At 35.7% G+C, this 20,274-nt stretch overlaps 1 protein-coding gene across 3 annotated transcripts in view; it reads right to left on the reverse strand.

Moving 5' to 3' along the window:
* Positions 1-20,274, reverse strand: part of LOC132562144 (disks large homolog 2-like) — a 200,188-nt gene that overhangs the window by 104,614 nt on the left and 75,300 nt on the right. For all 3 annotated transcript variants that reach the window (XM_060226871.1, XM_060226873.1, XM_060226874.1), the window contains 2 exons: positions 12,893-12,940; positions 10,510-10,634 (listed from right to left, as the gene is read on the reverse strand). In XM_060226871.1, coding sequence (XP_060082854.1) covers positions 10,510-10,634; positions 12,893-12,940 — 173 coding nt within the window. The remainder of the gene's footprint in view (positions 1-10,509; positions 10,635-12,892; positions 12,941-20,274) is intronic.

A 20,274-nucleotide genomic window follows, 5' to 3' on the forward strand; every position in this document is an offset into this window, starting at 1 on the left:
GAATACAATTTTAATCTAATTCCATCACTTCTCCTGTTCTCAATCTTGTCAATGTAACAAGTTAGGAGTAAAAAAGTTCAATTACTGGATTTCCTTTAATCGCTAAAAACATTTTCAAATTTCCCACAAAAATTACATTATACCAGTTTCTCTTGATCTTGCACGCAGTCATCCTGTCCTCGTCTAAATTCTAGTATTCTCTCTCCCATTCATGCAATCATGAAAATATTTTATTTAACATTGTTATCATATATCATTGAATACAAAAGCAAATTGATAAACGCAAGCTTTGATTTTTTCTTTTAAAATTTTGAAAACCAAATTATTTTAAACAATTTTTCTGAATTAGATAAATTGAAGGCCTGAACAGCACCAACGAAACAAATACTAATTATGAAATATTAAATTTGATTATCTTGAAACTAGTTATTGCATAACTCTCCATAAAGTCTTCAACATGTTTTCATTAACTGTTATCATTACTCTGACAGAAAAATGATTACACCAGAATATTGGTGCCCCTAATGAATTGTATGACGAAGTTGGTCGAGTTTTTTTGTACAAGGGACAGGGAGATTGATACTAATTAGACTTACGAGGAACGGTTACCAAGGACACAGGCGTGGAAGACAAATTTGCGACGACATCATGGTTAACCATGAGATTCAGTTGCAAACCATTGGCTACCTCAGTGTGGAGTATGAACCACATTGATTGTGTCCCGTTTCTGACTGCCCCATGTCTGGACTGGGATAGGGGTTTCCAATATGGAATGAAAATAAGTGGGCAGAAACTCCCACAGCTATTACACAATACCAGCCCCTTTAATCGTTTTATTTCAACAATGCTAAAGTGAGATTTTTGACAATTTGACTTTGACAATGAACATCAAATTCGCAATATGAAACCTAGAAATTGATGGCCTGATACTACAGTGTATATGAACTACATGTCATCTCTGTTGAGGTGTTGATAGGACGACTTGTACATGTACACATGCTTTTTGTTGTCAGTTGTCCGGGATGACCTTTGTTGTCCCCAGCAGATTTGAACAGCGTCTGGCCAAATATCATGACCCTAACTTTCGAGGTTCCCAACAGCAACTTTTGACCCTGGCACAAGCCATAAATATCATGATCCTAGCCGTTGCAGTTCTGTCCACATCTTGACAGCGTCTGGCCAAATATCAAAATCCTAACCGTTGTGGTGGCCAGCAGGTCTTTACAACATATGACCGAATTTCATGGTTGTAAAAGATTTTATCAATTCGACCATTCTGGCACTACAAGGTCAAGGACCTTTACCTGTATCAACAGATATTAATCTCATCAAGCTAAAGACCTAAAATGATTCTAAGAAACAAAGGTCATTTTGGAGATTCTTGAATATTTGACAAGGGAACTATAAAAGAGATAGTTTAGGTATATAATTGAACACCCTGGGATTGGTTTGTCTTCCAGTGTCAGTGTCTTAATCACACGTGTTATGGTTATGTACATTTTTATTAAGATGTCAACAAACAGGACTAGTGACCTTGAATGAAGGTCATTTTCAACTTCAACAGTACAATACTGATACATACTGTTTCCAATTCTTCTAATGGTCTCTTTAACTGAACACTTCTAAACTCAAGTTTTCAAAGATCTTTCATGCTCCTACAAAGCGATTTACACGTTAGTATCAATGTTCCACAGAGAATGCTGTAACCCGTGACTCACAGTGCCCTCTAGGGACCAGTATGCATCTTAGAAATCGATAGCGGTGAAAAAGGAGGCGAGGAAGCATTCCAAATAGTGCTGTACATGTGAAAGGTGTCACCTTCACTGACCATCACACCAAATCTATGACAACCCGTAATGAATGTTTATAGCGTACCAGTGCCACTTAATTGTCATCACCTTTCATTATGGGCTACAAAACACACCCTGGTCGCAACAAGTCCAAATCCCACCAGCTTAAAAGGTTTTCTCCAAGCCACCAAAACCCACTTTATAGCATAAGCATTAAATTTACCACATGTATATGTAATAAGATACCGTTTTGTTTGAACACACCCACATTTCAAAATGACATCCATTTTGGACATTGTTCATTGTGTAATACAATACTGTTTGCCACATCAACTCATAACATATTCAACAAAAAAACTTACATGTCCAAACTAAAGTACCAAAATTAAGCATTCTAAATGAAAGTCTTATTAAGGCACACAAACACATCTCCATTGTCCTTCCTTGAAAATGTGGGGCAAATCTTACACAAAAAACAGGTTTATTTGATCTAAATCCTGTAAATCCTACAGAAATGTAACCTTCATCTTACTGTGTTTTTTCTACATAGATTTTACTGCAGCCTATGCCTTATTAAATTGGGAAACGAAAGTAGGATTTTAAGAAAAATTTTGAAAATATTTTCGAATTTTTATTCAATTTTGGAAAATAACATCAATTTTGACTAGGAGGGACTTTTTTCGACTGTAAAATAAGGCAAAAAATCACTAACTTAAGATGTTGTACAAATCATGTTTTTCATTCCAACAAGTAATTAACCTACAGGAGTATCAGATATCTGATCTTCATAATGACAGATTCAGTTTTCACAAAAACTCCTACTGACCCAGCAACAATATAAGCCACAAAATGTACCATTAAAATTCAAAGCATTTTCCTTAAAGAAAAAATTTCCTTAACTGCAAATGAAAGTCTAAGAAAATGCATCGACTGATGTCACATAATGAGCACTATCTACTTCCCAGTTATCAGTAACGCATTTCAGGTTCAAATCAATCACCCAAATACTAATGTAGTAGGGGAAATAACTCTTACATTCTTCACTTACTGTCTTTAATTCTGTTATGCACCTCTGAAATGGTCATTAATGTCACACTTATGAAAATTCATTTATGAAATCTTTGCATGGTTGTGCTTTTTTTTCACAATTTTGTTTTAATTTAAGAGAGAGGAAAAGGAAAAATGTGATTGGTCTGTAATAACCCGGTACTAAAATTACTAAAATCACTTACAGAAATCTCTTCTCTGAACATGATAAATACATACAGGGTGTTATCATGCAACGCACTATGATACCATCATAACTGATTACCTTTAGCCACTTCTCGGTAAAGACTATATCACTCTTCATGTTACTTTAAGCCCTTATGCTTAATTCTCAATTTTGCAAAATTGCATTACCAAATATGTGACACACAAATGTGATAAAGAGATTTTTAAATATGTAACGCTTTCCAAGGACATTCTCTCTTCCGCTTGTTTGAATTGTTACCCCCTTTTTCACTTAACGACAACAAATTTACATCAACCGGTAATGAAGTCTGCAATTTCACTTGCTCAAACATCGTTATTCTCAAGGGTGATTATTTATCATAATCATTCCAAAAAACTCCAAGACAAGTTAGAAATGCTTCATAGAACTGTGTGCATTAGAATTGTGCCAGCCATCTTTCCCTCCTACACCACGTGGGACAGTTATCTCATCCCAGGATCACAGTGTAAAGTAAAACCTGTATACTAACCTAGCTCTTTTCAATACTTCGTTTCCAAAACAAGTTTAATCAGACCATTACATGTGACCAGAGTGACGCCACTGGGACCTAACAATTCAAATCCGATCATCTGTGCATTGCTACACTATCAATCAATGACAGACATAATCTCTCCGGCCATTGGCTAAAATATCAACGTAACAATGTCAACATTTCCTCAATCAGGGAAATGGAGAGTTGTGAGAGGGTCGGAGATTCCGGGAGACCATCCCATCATCACAGCATCCCCAGTAACCAGCTTGTAATTAGCTTTGAGTGGTATCACTGATAATTCAATTGTTTTGTGATATGATCTTGTCCCCCCTTGTAACGACTAGTTGGGGTGCCACTGATATCTTCTACATGTAATGGTATGAGCACTGCTTAATTTCGTTTATTAGATGGCTAATGGTTTCCTTTTTCCACAATATGAATTCAATGAGGACCATTTTATTCTGGAATATCATGCATCATCAAGGAACGGTTTATTTTGCAGCTAATCTTTTTCACTTTATTTGCATGGTTTGGCATCTCCTTATTGTCGGTGCTGGGGAGCTGATCTGGTATCACCTAAACCTGGAAATCCCAGATGATATAGTATTGCAGACAACTCTCCATGAATCTGTGCTGGAAAAACTAGGGTCCATTATCATGTACTAACACCATTCATACTGCATTCCACTAAACCGTTGCCCACAAATCACTGAGAAGAAGCCATTTCTGTAGAACCCAACCTGACACAGAATCTCCCTAAACAGACAGAGAACCAGCTCTGACTCCATTACCAAGTGATATATCCTAAAACCAAGATAGGAAGCCATACTTGTAATAAAACATCGAAAAGTTGGATCAGAAGCATTTAGCCATATCTATGTACACATACATGTCACGAAGCAGAAATACATGACATGTTCTTTTCTTGTGCTAGAAAGAGAAGCCGGCTCACACTGTTAAAGGCCACACGATATTCTTTATACCAATATATGTTCTACATCTGATAGCTGTGGAGACATGTGCTTGTCTAATGCATGTCTTCATATATCTATACACATGGAATCTAGGCTTAGAATATGTAGGTCTTATCACAGCAATCTCCTTCAACTTTATATATCTAGTCTGCTTTCATGAGCAATAGGGAAATCATTTATATGAAATAATTTTGTGTTGAAGGTTTAAGTGTATTTTTACAGTTATAAGATTGAATAATATTGTGTGAAGTCTGTGAGAGAGCTGCTCACATGACTGGAGTCTGTAAACAACACTTTTTTAAGTGTTCTTTATTCTGTCTCCAGACCCCAGCCATGTGAACAGTGAATCACCTTTGACCGCAGCCATGTGAACAGTGAATCACCTTTGACCGCAGCCATGTAAACAGTGAATCACCTTAGACCAATGTCATGTGAACAGTGCTCTCACCACAGAACAAGGCCATGTGGACAGTGAATCACCTTAGACCCCAGCCATGTAAACAGTGAATCACCTTAGACCAATGTCATGTGAACAGTGCTCTCACCACAGGACAAGGCCATGTGGACAGTGAATCACCACAGACCAAGGCCATGTGGACAGTGAATCACCACAGACCAAGGCCATGTGGACAGTGCTCTCACCACAGTCCAAGGTCATGTGAACATTGTTCTCACCACAGACCAAGGCCATGTGAACAGTGCTCTCACCACAGACCAAGGTCATGTGGACAGTGAATCACCACAGACCAAGGCCATGTGAACAGTGCTCTCACCACAGACCAAGGTCATGTGAACAGTGCTCTCACCACAGACCAAGGCCATGTGGACAGTGCTCTCACCACAGACCAAGGTCATGTGAACAGTGCTCTCACCACAGAATAAGGCCATGTGGACAGTGAATCACCTTAGACCCCAGCCATGTAAACAGTGAATCACCTTAGACCAATGTCATGTAAACAGTGCTCTCACCACAGAACAAGGCCATGTGGACAGTGAATCACCACAGACCAAGGCCATGTGGACAGTGCTCTCACCACAGTCCAAGGTCATGTGAACATTGTTCTCACCACAGACCAAGGCCATGTGAACAGTGCTCTCACCACAGACTAAGGCCATGTGGACAGTGAATCACCACAGACCAAGGCCATGTGAACAGTGCTCTCACCACAGTCCAAGGTCATGTGAACTTTGTTCTCACCACAGACCAAGGCCATGTGGACAGTGAATCACCACAGACCAAGGTCATGTGAACAGTGCTCTCACCACAGACCAAGGTCATGTGGACAGTGCTCTCACCACAGACTAAGGCCATGTGGACAGTGAATCACCACAGACCAAGGTCATGTGAACAGTGCTCTCACCACAGTCCAAGGTCATGCGAACATTGTTCTCACCACAGACCAAGGCCATGTGGACAGTGTTCCTTCCATGTGAACTGTGCTCTCTCTACTACCCCCAGTCAAGTGAAGTGTTCTCGCCACAGACCAAGGCTATGCCAACTGTGTTTTCAACTTCAGTGAAATTCTTTTCAGCATTTTTAGAGAACAAGATATGGGTACTGCTGCTGACAAACATGTTATTGAAATCACTGTCTACTTAAATACCAATTGTGATATTATTGGAACACTTCATGCAGAAAATCCTTGAAACTTTTTCATTAAAATCATTCCACAGCCATCTCTCATCAGACATATTATCCATTCAAGGAGACTATGGCCTAAATAAAGATTTCAATCTTTGAGTTGTAAACTTGGAAAACCATCCCAACGTCTTGAATTTATTGGACATCATGTTATACGATCAAATTCCACGAAATTACTAATTTGCATCGTTTAAATGCTAAAGGTCACCAAGCCCTATTTGACTTTGCCTGATGGATTATTTTTGTTTATCTGAGTGAACCTTGAAATCTTTTTGTCTGAACTATTTTCTTTTTACAAGTTTAATTTGTTTTATTTTGCTGAATAACCAAATTCTATTTAAAGTAATTTAGCTTGTCCGAGTATACTTCTGAGAAGAGATCTGGATCATTCCAAGTTAATTCTCGTTTACGGAGTATTTACGAGCAAATCATTAGAAAAATCCTAATCCTGTTTTCCTCAATGAAATATTTTATAAAGTCATTTATTCTTTTATAAATCACAATAATATTTTCTTTTCTATTTTCAATTATGAGAAATCAATAAATAATTTTCTATGTATAGAATATGAAAAACTTGTAGACTGGATTTCAACACTATGTAAAGAATGGCAATATTGTATATAAATTTGGTTCTCATTACTTCATCTCCATGTAAATTCTCTACATCAATAGGATTTACATGATAGCTCTTAACATTGCCATGTAGACTCTCGGATCCATCATGGGGGTACCTTGGACAGAATCATGGAATCAATAACCGCATCAGCAGTAATCTGTTTTACAAAGGGGATCAAATTTCCCTTCACCAATATCCTCACTATAAAATTGATTTGTTGGCGCCGGTTCTAGCTTTTTTGATTTCCCTATGTACTTTTCTACCTTAATTGCCCAAATGATATTGTCTGCGACCATCCCCTGGCTCTCCCTTTCAATGTCGTCACCTTTCTACCAACGTCTTGATGCCAAAGTGTGATAGTCACACTCTAATTTTACTTTCAGACAACATTAAAACTTCACGTCTGATTATCTCCCCTTCATACAAATTCATATTACATCCCCTTATTCAAACGGTATTAATGAATTCCACCCCTTCTTGCTACTTTTACAACATTATAACAATCACAAATATGATTTATTTTTGCTATGGATCATGACAATATAATTTAGGCCTTACTGAAAGTGTCAAATTATTGAAGGCAATATCATAAAACACTAAGCTTTTCCATTTTTCATGAAAATATTCTGCTTAAATTTCCCAAAACACCATATCAATACAAAATAATTTAATCTATTCGTATTCAATCTAAACAGGAAAAACAACGAGTTTATATTAAGTGTTAAAACAACACAAGTTCTTCACTATAGATTACAATCTGATGCCTACTAATTTTATCCTTGTTTTCATTTTTCATAAATAAAAAACAGACAAATGTCACTAATAAGAAATCTATAATTATTTGGTAATGGATCTGTTCCAGTAGTTATTGTTTAGAATATTTTTTTTACATCCACAACTTTTCCTAAAAAAAACTATCCATCCTGAGTGGATTTCCATCAATCTCTCCACGTAAAATCCCTAGCCAGGAAACGTTGAAAAAATTTAACGATTATATATTGCTGGAAAGGAGACCCCTAAATGATGGACTTAAAATTCCCATAAATACTCATCTTCTTGACCTCTTGCCAATCTCTATAAACATTGCCTTCTCTCTGAACCAGCCTTACGTTTTCCGTGACCTCCGTATCAAAATCAATAAACAAGGAAATGAAAACTTCACTACAAGGTACCAACTGGGTTAGTAGTTTCAACATGATTGACAGCTATGCAATTAGCTAATCAATTTCAAAAACTAAATTGCTGACATGTGTAAACACAAGGTTGAGAATGTGCACAGAATGAAAGTCAGACAAAACCAATATTGCATGTCAAAGACAACAATATTGTAAACAATTCCACAAGGAACATTTTAACATATTTTTAAATCCATTCCCTCATCCCTTATTCCTTCCTTCTTTGTGTTTTTTTAAGAGGTTTTACTTTTCCTTCATTTATACAATCTAAAGATCAAAATGACTTGAAATCTCAATTTAAGATTTAGACCTTCATCACAGGAAATCTCAATTCAGGATTAAGACCTCCAACACTGAAAATCTCAATTCAAGATTAAGACCTCCAACACTGAAAATCTCAATTTAAGATTATGACCTCCAGCATTGATAATCTCTATGTAAGATTAAAACCTCTAACACTACCTTATATAGCCTTTCACTAAAGCATTATATATAGCATAAATTTACATATTTAGTATCAATTTACTTATATATATATATATATATATATATATTAAATTTTTGAAAATTACAAAAACTCCTGACTATCCGTTAAGGCCTTTCTACTTTCTTCAGCTGCATATATGTGCTTCAGGAAGGGAGGGGAGTACTTTTTCTTTCGACTGGATAATCTTAAACATAAATATCTAAAAGCATAGACAGAAACTGAATCCAGCCAGACAATTTACCATTTTAAAAATTGAACATTTTAGTGATGGACCTCGACAGCAATAAAAACTTACAATGTCTTAACTTCAGCCTTGAAATAAAACAACATGCACACTCTCTTCTCTAATACCAGCTGTCAATAAACAGACATTTTGATTTATTTTCTGGATAAATCTTGCGTCCTCCGGAGATCTTTTCTTTTTTTTCTTGTGGTAACAATTTTTGTCAAATAACGAAATTGATCTATATTTATGTACAGGTCAATCACGCGTAATTTTGTTGAACACTTTGACTGAAAAAGTAGTTATATCTAGTACACTCGATGAATTTAAACATAACCTTACCTAACACTGGAAAAACTAATGTATAAATTTAGACCTGACTGCTACCCAAATTTGCCTGCACCAGAAAATACTAATGTGATTGTTCAGAGTGGCATGTGCCAATAAAAGGGGCTCAACGACAATTAACAGGTATTCATACACTGGTCTCACTTGGACCTGCTCCTGTGAGTTGACAGTGTCACTTTTACTCTGCATGGAAAGCCTGTTATATCAACTAATACTGGAGTACCCAAGTAAAATCCCACATGATCATCAGGGTGAAGTCATTCCTGTTCACCAAGGCTACCAGAAAATGGAATCTTACATGCCTACAGAATAGTAGTTCTTATAACAAAACAAGTAGAAATTTAGAGTGTAACGTTTCGATGATTACAAGGTCACCTGCATCATCTCATTCGCCTAGGTGGGAGACCAATAAATTATTACTGTGCTGCCTGACCATCCAAAATAACAGTTTCTGAACAACTAGTCAGTTGCTATGTAAAAATGATAGAACCTCTCACTTTTCTAGGGAGATATAAATATCAGGAGATCACAACTTCAGGGAATCTCAACTTCAGGAGATCTAAACTTCGGGGAATCTCAACTTCAAAGGGATCTCAACATCAAGGAGAATTCAATTTCAGGAGATCAGGAGATCTCTACTTCTGGAGATCTAAACTTGTGGGGAAGGGTTTACGAAGTTAGCAAACCTGAAGCTTATCGATCATTTGAATCTTCATAATCTTTCTCTAAGATTTGAGACTTCCTTATCTTGGTCAAAAAGGATTGCCCTACCCCTACTTGTTGTGTATATGTGGTGACGATGTTGTCTCAGTGTTTGGTACTGCTGACATGACTTCATCACCTTGCATCCACGTCTCTTGTTTGAGACGAGGAAATCCCACCATGATAAAATGTGGGGATTAATAGAAGCGTTTACACCTTTGGAGGTGAGAGCTGGATCACAAATCTCAGAAGGAGAGGATCAATTAGTAAGCACAAGGCTTTGACGGGAGATTCTCCCTCATATCAACCCTAGGGTAAGACAAGGAATACACTTGTCTGAGAAACGCTAGTGCTGAGTAAGAAAAAGTGTTCTACACTGGCAAAGTGTCTTTCTTCAGTGCAGGTTGGGGAAAGATTTTCTCAGTGATCATCCTATTGGGTTGATCTAGTATTCAATTATGATAATCACATGGCCTCTTGTATTCAATCATTATCATCCCAAGGCCTCTGTTTTTCAATCATGATCACACCAGGCCACTGGTATTCAATCCTGATCATCTCGAGGTCTCTGGTATTCGATCATGATCACCCCAAGGCTTCTTGTATTCAATCATGATCACCACAAGGCCTCTAGCAGTCAATATAGATTCAGGATATAAACACCTTAATTTTACACCATTTACAATCATAGGTTGTCCGGATATTTGCTATCATCTCTGAAATTAAAAACTGCTAAATGATGAAGAAAATAAACATGAGGATAAAGAAATAATGAATTACAGAGAATCAAGAATGGTTGAGACTTACTTGAGTCTGCCATCAGCAGCAGCAGCGCCACCTTGGATGATCTTTGTGATGAATATTGCCGGGTCCTCTCCGATGTGAGGATTGTCACTACCGCCCGCAATACTGAACCCAAGACCAGTGTTCCCCTATAAACCATAAAGGTCAATTATACAAAGGTCATTTAGGTCAATCTCTTTAACACAAAGGTCAATCACAAAAAGGTCATAATATCAAGGTCAATCAGAAAAGTAAGGTTAAGCACACAAAGGTCAGGCAAAGGCTAGGCAAAGGTCAGGCAAAGGTCAAGAGAAACACAATTCTGCCATACAAAGGTCAACGAGACAAAAGTTTACATTAAACAAAATTATATTTAACAATCATACATGGATCAACAGAACAGTTTAGATCAGGAAGAAGTTTAATCGTCTCTTTTTTTCATATTTTTAAAAACTTGTTATGTTTTCTAAATGTTTTTTGTTTTTTAGTTTTGTAGCAGCCTGTACCTTCATAAATTTGGGAAAATAAAGCAGTAATTTCTGAAAAACTTATATATTCTTGGACTTTGCCTCTTTTTTTTGGAAATACCAGACAATTTGACTAGTTGATACAACCTGAATTAGACCGTTAAAACTAAACCAAAAAAAATCAAATAGATAAACACACAAGCAAATCATTGGTTGTTGGTACATTCTAACAACAATTCAGAGCAATCAAACCCATGTCACTTGATACTCTGAAATGATTCATTGGCCAGTTACATGAAACACATACTTCAGTTTGGATGGCCTTTTCTCAGCAACCTAATTCTGTTATAAAAATATAATTATTGATCTCATTTTCTCACTGAAAATGTCAGGAAATTAGTTCGTTCTCTGGAAAGTGTCTGACATGTATGTAAGTTTATTGAATCCCTTCAAAAAAGTTTTCCCATCAAAACATAATTATACAGGCACAGGACATAAACAAGATCCAAAGTGTTTCCAATACAAATTTAATCAGCACTTTTAGTGAGTATACATATATATAGGCCGGGTGATAATGGAACCATTTACGGGTCCCCTATCTATAAGACTGAACAATAAAAGTACAATTTTCACCAGTTGCCATTTATATTAAATCCTCCATTAACAAATCTTTTTAAACATTTATCATGTCAAAGACAATGAGAAAAATCATGTGTGAATGTCTGCACCAATGATGGGGAGGTAATCAGAATGTCTGTACTAATGACTGGGAGGCAATCAGAACAGCAGAAAATTCAACAGTGACAAGACCACTATATTTCATAGAGGAGCAATCAGAACAGTGGCAAACTCAAGGATAACAAGATAAACATTTAATGGGGAGGAAATAAGAACAGCAGAAAACATAGTGATCACAAAGCAGATATTTCGCTAGGGGGCAATCAGAACAGCTGCAAACATATTATGAGAAACAATACAGTTAACTTCCCCTACTTAATGATATATTGGGCACCAACTTTGGATACAACCTATGTTACTCAACACCAGTATGCAACATCTGGAGATTGTAGACCAAACAGAAGTAAATATTTTACAAATTTGATTTTAGTCATAAACAGGCCTGAACCACAGTATTCTTGATTCTTTTAAATCAATTAAAATAAAATTGTTGTAGTTGAATCTGACATTTTGTCTCAAACTGACTTTTTTCTATCCTAATTCTTTAGAAATCTGAGGCTGGATAAGTATCACATAACCATCCAACAAAACTTTACTACAATGTGCAGACAAACACAATCATTTCCTCCATGCATGCATAAAAATTTCACTTTAGCAATAGAGAATTAAAGTCCCAGATTGACGATATGACTTTCAACTGAAAAATGACTTTGAAATCAGGTATACAACCCCAAACGTGGTAAACATCACTTTGTCAAGTCACCCAACATCTACTGTAATTTCAATGATCTATATTCTCTCAGTGGATGAGAAGTTCTAGAAACAGATTATAAATTTATCTTTTTATCTCAAAGTCCCCTTGACCATGGGTGTTTTTGACCTTTAGAGTTTAGTGACCTTTGCCTTTGATATATCTATAACATATTATAGGCCTGAATTAAGTGAAAGAGACCAGAAACAAACACAGGTTCAGCTCCTTAGGTATCAACAGTTCTCTGGTCAAACATGACATCTAGGTCATACCATTAGGTTTATCTTCGCCCCATTCTGTATACTACTTTTTACTGAACTCTTTTAATTTGACCGCCAGCACAGAATTTTCTAAATCTAGAAAGTCTGATAAAGTCACAGCCAAAATGGAGAATCATGGGAATATCACATGTCTTCAAACCATGAATACAGAGAGAGCTGATTGGCTAAGAGAATGGGTCACCAGAATTTTACTTCAGTGGTGATCAATTGCATTATCAGAAACAACTTACCCTCTCCAGTGGAATCTCTTCATATTCCCAGTCCCCGCCACCGTTCATCTGAAACAGGAAAAACACATCCTATCAAATGACATAAAAAAACACATGTCATTCTAATCGTCCTGTCATTGTTAAATATTCATTTTTATTATCCATTGTTAAAATCATTGTTAAATATTCATTCTAATTATCCAATCATTGTTAAATATTCATTCTAATTATCCAATCATTGTTAAATATTCATTCTTATTATCTTGTCATTGTTAAATATTCAGTCATTGTTAAATATTCATTCTAATCATCCTGTCATTGTTAAATATTCATTCTAATTATCCTGTCATTGTTAAATATTCATTCTAATCATCCTGTCATTGTTAAATATTCATTCTAATTATCCTGTCATTGTTAAATATTCATTTTAATCATCCTGTCATTGTTAAATATTCATTCTAATTATCCAATCATTGTTAAATATTCATTCTAATTATCCTATCATTGTTAAATATTCATTCTAATTATCCTATCATTGTTAAATATTCATTCTAATCGTCCTATCATTGTTAAATATTCATTCTAATCGTCCTGTCATTGTTAAATATTCATTCTAATCGTCCTGTCATTGTTAAATATTCATTCTAATCATCCTGTCATTGTTAAATATTCATTCTAATTATCCTGTCATTGTTAAATATTCATTTTAATATCCTGTCATTGTTAAATATTCATTCTAATTATCCTATCACTGTTAAATATTCATTCTAATTATCCTGTCATTGTTAAATATTCATTTTAATCATCCTATCATTGTTAAATATTCATTTTAATCATCCTGTCATTGTTAAATATTCATTCTAATTATCCTGTCATTGTTAAATATTCATTTAAATAATCATCCTGTCATTGTTAAATATTCATTCTAATTATCCTGTCATTGTTAAATATTCATTTTAATCATCCTGTCATTGTTAAATATTCATTTTAATCATATCCTGTCATTGTTAAATATTCATTCTAATCATCCAATCATTGTTAAATATTCATTCTAAGTATTCAATCATTGTTAAATATTCATTCTAATTATCCTGTCATTGTTAAATATTCATTCTAATTATCCTATCATTGTTAAATATTCATTCTAATTATCCTGTCATTGTTAAATATTAGCAGATTTTAGTGTATATTTCACTTGTTTCATCATTGATGTGTCCCTGGTAAACACTTCTGTTTGGATCGGTGTTGTGTTGTCAAGGTTGTGTGTTCTAAGGTATCAACAAATCCAAGTAAACTTTAAATTTCAAGGTCATAAACAGTAACCCCAAAGTTTGATCAAATTTGTGATGCCAAGGTCATAGACAGGAATCGCAAAGTCTGAACAAATTTGTGATGTCAAGGTCATTTGTGATACCATGATTGTACTTTCTAGCTCATTAAATTAAATATATGATTGAAATATCAAGGTCAAGGTCATGAGAAAGGGCACAGCCAAGTTAACTCATCATCAGATGCCATGGTCTAAGCTGTGGATCTCAAGGTCATGACAGCTGATATAGATTACATGGATACAATCTCTTTGACCAATAACTGTGCATTAAAGCACAAGTGTTGATTAGATAACATGTATGATGCATGCCAATCTTGAATCAAACATTTAAAATATAAAACGTTACTGGTTTTTCTTTCTTCTTAGGGAAACCAAGACCACTTTGTCTTTGGACAAGCACCCCACCGTTTCCTCAGATCAGACCTACCACTAACCAAAAATTGATCTAAAATGTAACCCCACAACAAAGCGAATTGTACAAGTCTGCCAAGATGGATGAGGCTAATCCATAAGGATGAGTGTAGACAGAGATAATCCAGGAGACAGACATGGTGCTGATCATTTCTACCCTGAGAGAGCCAATTAAAACATACATCCACACCTAGACCTTGACACCCATATCCTTTCAGAAAACACTAGTTAGTGCTGAATACTACGGATAATATATTCAATTTCTGCCTTGTTCTTCAGACAAATTCCAAATTATCTGTTCTAAACATCAAAGTCTTCTCCTAAGTTCTCTCAAATAAAAACAAGTTCCTGTCTAGTTACCACAACAATATCAGATTCCTGCCTAGTGGTCACAAAACTATCTACTTTTCATCACAAAATCTTGTCTACATGACAACACCTAGATTCCTGACCAGTTGTTTTGACAACACCTAGATTCCTGACCAGTTGTCTTGACAACACCAAGATTCCTGAGCAGTTGCCGTGACAAGACCTAGATTTCTGCCTTGTTGTCAAGACAGCACCTAAATTTCTTTCTTCTAAATAAATTGCACATCAAGCTATGTTCTTATAAACTACTCACACTTTTATTTTTTTGGCCAAACTAAGTTAACACTACTCTTTCAACAAGACATGTCTATTTGTTTGTTCCACAGCAAGACATTCTCATATAATGGTCTGACAGTAAATAATCATGAAGGTCTTTCTTAGCCAGCAATTCAATCATGTCCAGATTAATCTAGCATTTGGATTTTATTGTATCGATCCTATCAATAACCTGTTGTATTTACACTGTCTGATAAAACTACCATAAACACAACATAAATGTGTAGCTTTAATGCTGTCTAGAATGTTTTTACTGTACTGGTCAATAGAACAGTTCTATTATGGAAGCAACTTCACAGTTCAGAAATAGACTCGCTAGTGATAATGGCAGTTACTGAGGAGACACCAGATCCTTAAAACATCTTCAAAACATTTTTAGTGTGAAAACATTTGATCAGGAAAAAAGAGGCCCAATGCCATTGATATTTGAGTACAAGCTTAATCTAAAGTTGAAACTCAAGTATATATAGGATATATTTGGGGTTAAGATTGAACTCCGCGGAACTCAAGCTGTTAGGTGTATCGTGCCTTACTGGCCTCTGAAATCTAATATATCCCAATTTCTATTTCGTGAAGTGGTATCCAAACTTTGTACATCTTGATCTGAAACTTGATACACAAAGAGTTCAGATAAAATAGCTGTTCGTAGAAAATCCAACTGTTTACTGGACATCGTATTCCACTCTTACCAATAACCCTAACTGTTAACCTCAGATCACGTAGAAGTAATCCAATACAAAGCTGAATTTTGTACTATACTTCACGAAAAGTGCATTAACCCTTCCTGGTCTCCCATTGGGTACAGTGCCGTTTAGTGTGAATCTTTTTTGAAAAAATCAATATGTTCGTAACACTAGAAAACCTGGATTTAACTTCAGTAACAGGTTAAGTGCAGTATTTTGCAAGTAAATTTATCGAGATGTTTCTTCCCGTCTTTTTATGCTTTTGACAGTGAAACTGTATCCTCAATAGGATTTGTTTTTGCCATCATCACCCATATAATCGACCTTGTAACACAGTTCATCAACAATGTAACACAGTTCATCACCATTGTAACACAGTTCGTCACCAATGTCACACCCTTCATCACCAATGTCACACACTTCATCACCAATGTCACATCTTCAATCGCCATCGTCACACACTTCATCAACAATGTCACATATTTAATCGCCATCACCACAAAGTTAATCACCATTGTCACACAATTCATCACGAATGTCACATATTTAATCGCCATAGTCACATGTTTAATAAACATTGTCGTATATTTAATCACCGTTGTAAAACCTCTAACCATCACCAATGTCACAGGTAGAGACAAAATATTAGACTGAATGGTTTTTTCATCAAATCTACCAGGGATGAAGTTTGTGTCTCCTTAGGACAGTATAGGTAGGGACTAAACAGTAGAATCTCAATGTTTTCTATGACAAATCTACTAGGGATGAAGTTTGTGTCTCCTTAGGACAGTATAGGTAGGGACTAAACAGTAGAATCTCAATGTTTTCTATGACAAATCTACTAGGGATGAAGTCTAAAAGTAAGGATAGGTGGTAAAAACAGCACATTCAGTAGAATCGGGTTTCAAGTCAAACACATCAGGTACTGAAGTAACAGTAACATTACTTGGATGTCAAGTCCCCCCCCCTTCATAGTTTTCAACTTTTAACCTTAATTGAACAATGGTCGCAAGACAAGTTAAAAGATGAAGAATTAAATCAAATTAATTCAGTTTCCTTGTGCACTAAAACCATCAACAGCAACAACTAAACATTCAAAGTAAATGAACAATTTAATGAAACTTGATTTTAAGGACTTTTAACAAAATGATTCAACTGTTAAAATTTTTTTAAAAAAATCGTAATTTGCTTTTGAGCAAATGAAACAACTAACCCCACAAATTACCAATATGTCAGTGTTAAATCAACTGTTAGCATCAATTACACAAAGTCAAATTAATGGTTCGTTTGAAAAATTTCAGTAAGATGAAACACCCTATAATCTGGTACCAAGAGCTACTGACAAAACACGCTCACCTTAAACATTTATCAGGTAGTAACAACATCTCCCTGCTATTAAAACTAATTTGGTTTCTAAAATAGTCACAGCTAAAAACAGGAAAACTAATTCAGAATAAAATCTTATTTTTCGTTTGCTTTAATCTTATTACAAAGCTTGTTTTATTGGCAGAAAATAAAAATTGTAGTTAAAATTGGCTTTTCTCGTTAGGGTCCATTCAACTTTTGATAAAAGTAAATTACATTAGCTGAACAGCTGTGTGTCTTTGGTCCTTCAAACCCATATTACGGGGCTTCAAACACATTTTCTCTGCACCATAATAAACAGATATTGATTGGCATACAACCAACAGGATAATATGGAGAAAGGGAAAATAAAACAAAATCTTCTATGAGATTTGTAGTTGCAAATTCATATTCTCTGTCAGGACAGAAAACAGAAATATCCCTGTCAGGACAGAAAACAGAATAATGATCAGTTTATAACATGCCTGTCATAAAGACGACAGTGAAAAAGTCAGAGTAGTACCTGTTTGTAATACATATTGTCTGTCTGTAAAAATGTCTTGTAAAAATGTCTGTCTGTACAAACATCTGTAAAAATGTCTGTCTGTACAAAAGTCTGTAAAAATGTTTGTCTGTACAAATGTCTGTAAAAATGTTTGTCTGTACAAATGTCTGTCTGTACAAAAGTCTGTAAAAATGTCCGTCTGTACAAACATCTGTAAAATGTCTGTCTGTACACACATCTGTAAAAATGTCTGTGCAAAAGTCTGTCTGCATAAATATCTGTTAATACAAACATCTGTAGGTACAAATGTCTGTCTGTACAAATGCCTGTGTTTTGTCCCTAGATTCTGTATTACTCATACAACTATTTCAACTATGATATGATAACAATGTTTTGTTCACTGTAATATTACCAAGATAATGACATCTTGAGATCCACTTTTAAGGACTATACCATATCTATACTTAAATAAGCTCCCTACCCTTGTGTAAATAAGCTCCCTACCCTTGTATAAATAAGTTCCCTACCCTAGTATAAGCAAGCTCCCTACCCTAGTATAAGCAAGCTCCCTACCCTTGTATAAATAAGTTCCCTACCCTAGTATAAGCAAGCTCCCTACCCTTGTATAAATAAGCTCCCTACTCTTGTATAAACAAGTTCCCTACCCTAGTATAAGCAAGCTCCCTACCCTAGTATAAGCAAGCTCCCTACCCTTGTATAAGCAAGCTCCCTACCCTTGTGTAAATAAGCTCCCTACTCTTGTATAAACAAGTTCCCTACCCTAGTATAAGCAAGCTCCCTACCCTTGTATAAACAAGTTCCCTACCCTAGTATAAACAAGTTCCCTACCCTAGTATAAGCAAGCTCCCTACCCTTGTATAAATAAGCTCCCTACCCTTGTATAAATAAGCTCCCTACCCTTGTATAAACAAGTTCCCTACCCTAGTATAAGCAAGCTCCCTACCCTTGTATAAATAAGCTCCCTACCCTTGTATAAATAAGCTCCCTACCCTTGTATAAATAAGCTCCCTACCCTTGTATAAATAAGCTCCCTACCCTTGTATAAGTAAGCTCCCTACCCTAGTATAAATAAGTTCCCTACCCTAGTATAAGTAAGCTCCCTACCCTTGTATAAATAAGCTCCCTACCCTTGTATAAGTAAGCTCCCTACCCTAGTATAAATAAGCTCCCTACCCTAGTATAAATAAGCACCCTACCCTAGTATAAATAAGCTCCCTACCCTTGTATAAATAAGCTCCCTACCCTTGTATAAATAAGCTCCCTACCCTTGTATAAATACGCTCCCTACCCTTGTATAAATACGCTCCCTACCCTTGTATAAATAAGCTCCCTACCCTTGTATAAATAAGCTCCCTACCCTTGTATAAATAACCTCCCTCCTTTTGTATAAGCAAGCTCCCTACCCTAGTATAAGTAAGCTCCCTACCCTTGTATAAGTAAGCTCCCTACCCTTGTATATTTGTGAACTACTTTTTTTCTACCCTTGTATAAATAAGATTCCACAAACAGTGGGTATATTTGTGAACTTCTGTTTTTCTGACTACTTTAACCTAGACGATTCCACAAACAGTGGGTATATTTGTGAACTACTTTTTTTCTGACTACTTTAACCTAGACGATTCCACAAACAGTGGGTATATTTGTGATTCCACAAACAGTGGGTATATTTGTTCTTTTTTTCTGACTACTTTAACCTAGACGATTCCACAAACAGTGGGTATATTTGTGAACTTCCACAAACTGTGACTACTTTTTTTCTGACTACTTTAACCTAGACGATTCCACAAACAGTGGGTATATTTGTGAACTTCTGTTTTTCTGACTACTTTAACCTAGACGATTCCACAAACAGTGGGTATATTTGTGAACTTCTGTTTTTCTGACTACTTTAACCTAGACGATTCCACAAACAGTGGGTATATTTGTGAACTACTTTTTTTCTGACTACTTTAACCTAGACGATTCCACAAACAGTGGGTATATTTGTGACTCCACAAACAGTGGGTATATTTGTAAACTACTTTTTTTCTGACTACTTTAACCTAGATGATTCCACAAACAGTGGGTATATTTGTGTTCTTGTACTTTTTTTCTGACTACTTTAACCTAGACGATTCCACAAACAGTGGGTATATTTGTGAACTTCTTTCTGACTACTTTAACCTAGACGATTCCACAAACAGTGGGTATATTTGTGAACTTCTGTTTTTCTGACTACTTTAACCTAGACGATTCCACAAACAGTGGGTATATTTGTGAACTTCTGTTTTTCTGACTACTTTAACAGTGGGTATAGACGATTCCACAAACAGTGGGTATATTTGTGAACTTTTTTTCTGACTATTCCACAAACAGTGGGTATATTTGTGAACTACTTTTTTTCTGACTACTTTAACCTAGACGATTCCACAAACAGTGGGTATATTTGTGAACTTCTGTTTTTCTGACTACTTTAACCTAGACG

This window comes from Ylistrum balloti, unplaced genomic scaffold (genome assembly GCF_031769215.1).
Source record: "Ylistrum balloti isolate Yb309-2 unplaced genomic scaffold, AGI_CSIRO_Ybal_v1 Utg371356, whole genome shotgun sequence".
Classification (NCBI taxonomy): Eukaryota; Metazoa; Mollusca; class Bivalvia; order Pectinida; family Pectinidae; genus Ylistrum; species Ylistrum balloti.